At 37.3% G+C, this 4,313-nt stretch overlaps 1 protein-coding gene across 1 annotated transcript in view; it reads left to right on the forward strand.

The window, feature by feature from the left end:
• The first annotated feature begins 425 nt into the window (after window positions 1-425).
• The window catches only part of LOC113467602 (alpha-1,2-mannosyltransferase ALG9), an 11,501-nt gene continuing 7,613 nt past the window's right edge, over window positions 426-4,313 (forward strand). The window contains exons 1-3 of the mRNA XM_026823859.1: window positions 426-449; window positions 3,708-3,893; window positions 4,167-4,233. Coding sequence (XP_026679660.1) covers window positions 426-449; window positions 3,708-3,893; window positions 4,167-4,233 — 277 coding nt within the window. The remainder of the gene's footprint in view (window positions 450-3,707; window positions 3,894-4,166; window positions 4,234-4,313) is intronic.

A 4,313-nucleotide genomic window follows, 5' to 3' on the forward strand; every position in this document is an offset into this window, starting at 1 on the left:
GTCTGGTTAGGTAATAAGAATTACTTATAAGTAGGTAGGTAATAAATATGTAGGTACTTAATAGGTATGTACCTACTTCCTTACTTTATTAGCAATAGATTTGGTAAGTTAGTAGGTCTGTACATTAAAATCTTATAAGTACTTAGGTAGGTAATAAATATGTATGTACTTACTTAATAGGTATGTACCTACTTCCTTACTTTATTAGCAATAGATTTGGTAAGTTAGTAGGTCTGTACATTAAAATTTGACTTACTACTACTACTAAAGCTTCAGTACCTAGCTTTCAGCATCAAAAAAAGTGTTTGTAAAAAAGAAGAATTGAAACTTTACACTGCAGTATTAAAATAAGTAGATAGAAGTACAGACATAGGGGAAAGCCATAAAACACATCTGTAACAAATAGTTAGGTGCATGGGATGAAAATGCATAGTACTACTAAAGCTTCAGTAAGTACCTAGCTTTCAGCATCAAAAAAAAAGTGTTTGTAAAAAAGAAGAATTGAAACTTTACACTGCAGTATTAAAATAAGTAAGTAGATAGAAGTACAGACATAGGGGAAAGCCATAAAACACATCTGTAACAAATAGTTAGGTGCATGGGATGAAAATGCATAGGAGAAACAGTTCTGATATTTTGCCAACAACTGAAAAGTTCCCTGTATTTCCGAGAACGTAAAACAGTTGATGTTTCTCAAGTTTTACTTATTGGCTGGAGCAAAAAGCATTCTACACATTGCCAAATCAAATCCTACTGTATCAGCATTACATACATGTATTGGTACTATGGACACCATGGTAGAAAATGTCTTCACTTAAAAGACTCAACACATTACGTGCTGCGTCTCTCATATGTGAGAGACAGTGATTTTCACTTTTGGTTTGTGTCTCTCATATGTGAGAGACACAACTCTTCACTCTTTTATTGATGTCTCTCTTATAAGCTTCCTAAACACACACAAAACAGGTGTGGCATGGAATGTGTTAAAGCAAGCCTAGTTGGCTTGGAAGGTAGAGAACCTTTGTTGCAAGTGCTAGGTTGTGGGTTTGTTCTCAGAACAGCTGGGTTTCTTCTATCCTGCCTTCTTTCTGTCTGAAATTTCAGGGTGATAAGACCTCTGTTGTAACATGTCCCCTATTTCAATGCCCATAAATATTAATGGCATGTAAGTATACTGTGATGGGACTTGGTAGACCTGTGCATGAGCTCTACACGCCCTACACTTGAATTTAGACCACACTACGCCACTGTGTAGGAAGGAGCCCAGCAAAGCCATGGAATTTTAAAGGGAAGTAAAAACACCCATGCTCAATCTTACCAAAGAGTTTTCAGATAATTCAGAGTTAAAGAAGCACTAGCCTGTGTAAATCCTTGACAAAGAAAACCCTTGACACTGAGTGAACTCTTGGTAGCAAGATCAGCCATAACTTGTGGTAGAGATATAACCCTCCTAGTGACTTCTAAAGTTCACTGACACACTGGTTCTTTTTGTCACTGGAAGTAGGTAGATTCTGGGTATGGTACTTGTGCAGAAGTCACGTCCGTGGAATATTGCTACCAAAGGAACTGGCACAAACGAGCAGTGACCAGTGTTATTATGGGGTTAGGTTAAATACAAAAAGGAGCTTTTCTTTTCCACGGACGTGACTTCTGCATAATTACCCCAAGTACTTACTGAACTTTCTACTTTCTGTGTATCTCACATGAACTTTTACCCACTTCTCAATTTGTTGTCATTCTTTTTTTAAGGAAGGAGAAGGAGAAGCAGAAGGAGAAGAAGGAACAGGAGAAAGAGGAGATACTTAAGGAAGAAAAGGAGAAAGATAATGAGGAGGAAGAGGAGATAAGGAAGAAAGAGAGATAGGTAATGAACAAGTAGGAGAAGGAAAAAGAGAAGACTGAGGAGGGGGAGAAGAACTATAATTTAGTACAACAATTTGATTGGTTCTGACAGTTTGAACCTTACAAGAGAACACTAAGAACAAACAAACTCTCAACCTAACTGAAACTGACTATAAATTCAAGTACTATACTAATAAAACTGCTTGTACTAACGATGGGGTATTACATAACTTGTGTTCTTCAGGATAATTAGAATTAAATTAAAGGCTTTTTAGTCTGAGGGCGCGTGCCATTACTGGGTAGTTCAGAAGAGCATCTGCAGCCCAAGGTTATACAGGGTGGTGCTATTGCTAAAGGAAAGTGAGGATTTTCAAGTTCAGGGAAATAACAGAGTGGATCAACTGCCAGACTTTTCTACAGTGTTTAAATATCTAAGTATGTATCTTATTTTCTTGTGTCTGCCTACCTCTGTTTGTAGATACTTTTTGTGAGTAGGTACTTAATTATAAAGTAAGTACACAACTATTTACTTAAGTACCTACTTAGTTTGAGTTTGAACACTTCTGTGTCCAAGTGGTGAAGGGCACTGACTCTCAACCCAGAGGTGCTGGGGTTTGAATACCAGCCCAGGGCGGATTTTTACAAGGCTTTACTTGATGGCAGGATTTTCACATAGTGAGTTCTTCTACCCAACTCCTAGATAGACATGAATGCAAAAGAATGTGCCTTGAAGTAAAGTATCAATATAGGTACCTACCTAAGTAACTAGTTCAGTAATAAATCTCAACCAGAAAAAGAACTTCTACACATACCTACCCAATACCCCATAGACCTAATCAATCTTAACACTTTAACTGCTGAGCCATTTCACCAATACCATAAGCCAGTGCCAACGGCGATTTCAATGGGTGAACAAAAATGTTACACACGGCATAGACAAACATTTTAGTTGGTCTATGCCGTGTGTAACATTAACAAATATTTTCATTTTGACAAGTCCTACGCCAAAACCAAGTATACCATATGAAACTGCAGTGCCGAGAGAATCTAATCAGCTTATAAAAAAGCATAAGATGTGTAACATTATTGTTCACATCAGCTCTTGAAAAGAACTCTGCTGTGTAACATTAATGATCACATAAGAAATGTCAATGTGAACAAAAATGTTACACACGGCAGTTAAAGTGTTAAAATCCTAAGAGCAAATCAAATGTCCATTGGGTGTTTACCATATTCCGCACAAGTAGGTACCTCACCAAATTTCATCAAAGTTTGACAAACCATTTGAGATAATATGTGGCAAAAGAAAGATTATCTAGGGCTCCCATAGGGCCTCCAAAGGCCCTTTTGGGCCCTAAAACCTATGGTTAAATTTCCTTTCTGCATTGAACATTTTTGTGAATTTTTGTTGTTTTCAAATGCTTGGAGTTGACTATTAGGTCATTTTTTTTGTGAAATTTTATAAATGTTTGAGAGGAGTTATGGTGAAACAGACAAAATAAACATATCAGTAAACTGCAAGTAAGTAATAGTGTAACTTAACACCTACCCCACACCCCATAGACCTAATCAATCTTAAAATCCTAAGAGCAAATCAAATGTCCAATGGGTGTTTAACCATATTCAGCACAAGTACCTCACCAAATTTCATCAAAGATGGACAAACCATTTAAGATAATAAATGTGGCAAAAGAAAGATTATCTAGGGCTCCCATAGGGCCTTCAAAGGCCCTATTGGGCCCTAAAACCTATGGTTAAATTTCCTTTCTGCATTGAACATTTTTGTCAAATTTTATAAATGTTTGAGAGGAGTTATGGTGAAACCGACAAAATAAACATATCAGTAAACTGCAAGTAAGTAATAGTGTAACTTAATCCTATCGTGTTGTTTCAGAGACGGTGACAAACCAGTTGTAGTCAACCCTGGTGATGTTGGTCTCTCCTATCCATCAACAATGTTTGCGTTCAAGTTCCTCATATCTGCAAGGTTTTGTGCTGCCGTTTACTCACATATTACTGATTGTGATGAGACTTTCAATTTCTGGGAACCGGTAAGTGTATGGGCTTTTTATTCTTTTTTTGAAAGTGGTGACGTGCCAAAGATTTCTGGCTTCAAAAGTCTATTAAATAATTGCGAATTATGTTTTGGAAGCGAAACAAGAATAAAAATAATGATAATGATAGAAAATGGGTTTCCTGTGCCTAAGAAGAAGAAGGATAGTGTAACTAAAAGTATAATGATACTGAAGTATCCCATCGTTTTATAGATTGCAAACATCTCATGATGCTCCAGAACTCCCTATTTACAATTTCTAAATATCTAGATTCGTCACATCATGCGAGAGCCACTACCTCTGTTTGGTGCAACGGGGTTCCAAGACTTGGGAGTACGCTCCCAGCCCTAACCTACCCTATCTCCTCGTCAATATGTTCCCACCTGGAATCTACAACAAATCTTTGAGCCCCCCCGC

Source organism: Diaphorina citri, unplaced genomic scaffold, assembly GCF_000475195.1.
Source record: "Diaphorina citri unplaced genomic scaffold, Diaci psyllid genome assembly version 1.1 scaffold510, whole genome shotgun sequence".
Classification (NCBI taxonomy): domain Eukaryota; kingdom Metazoa; phylum Arthropoda; class Insecta; order Hemiptera; family Psyllidae; genus Diaphorina; species Diaphorina citri.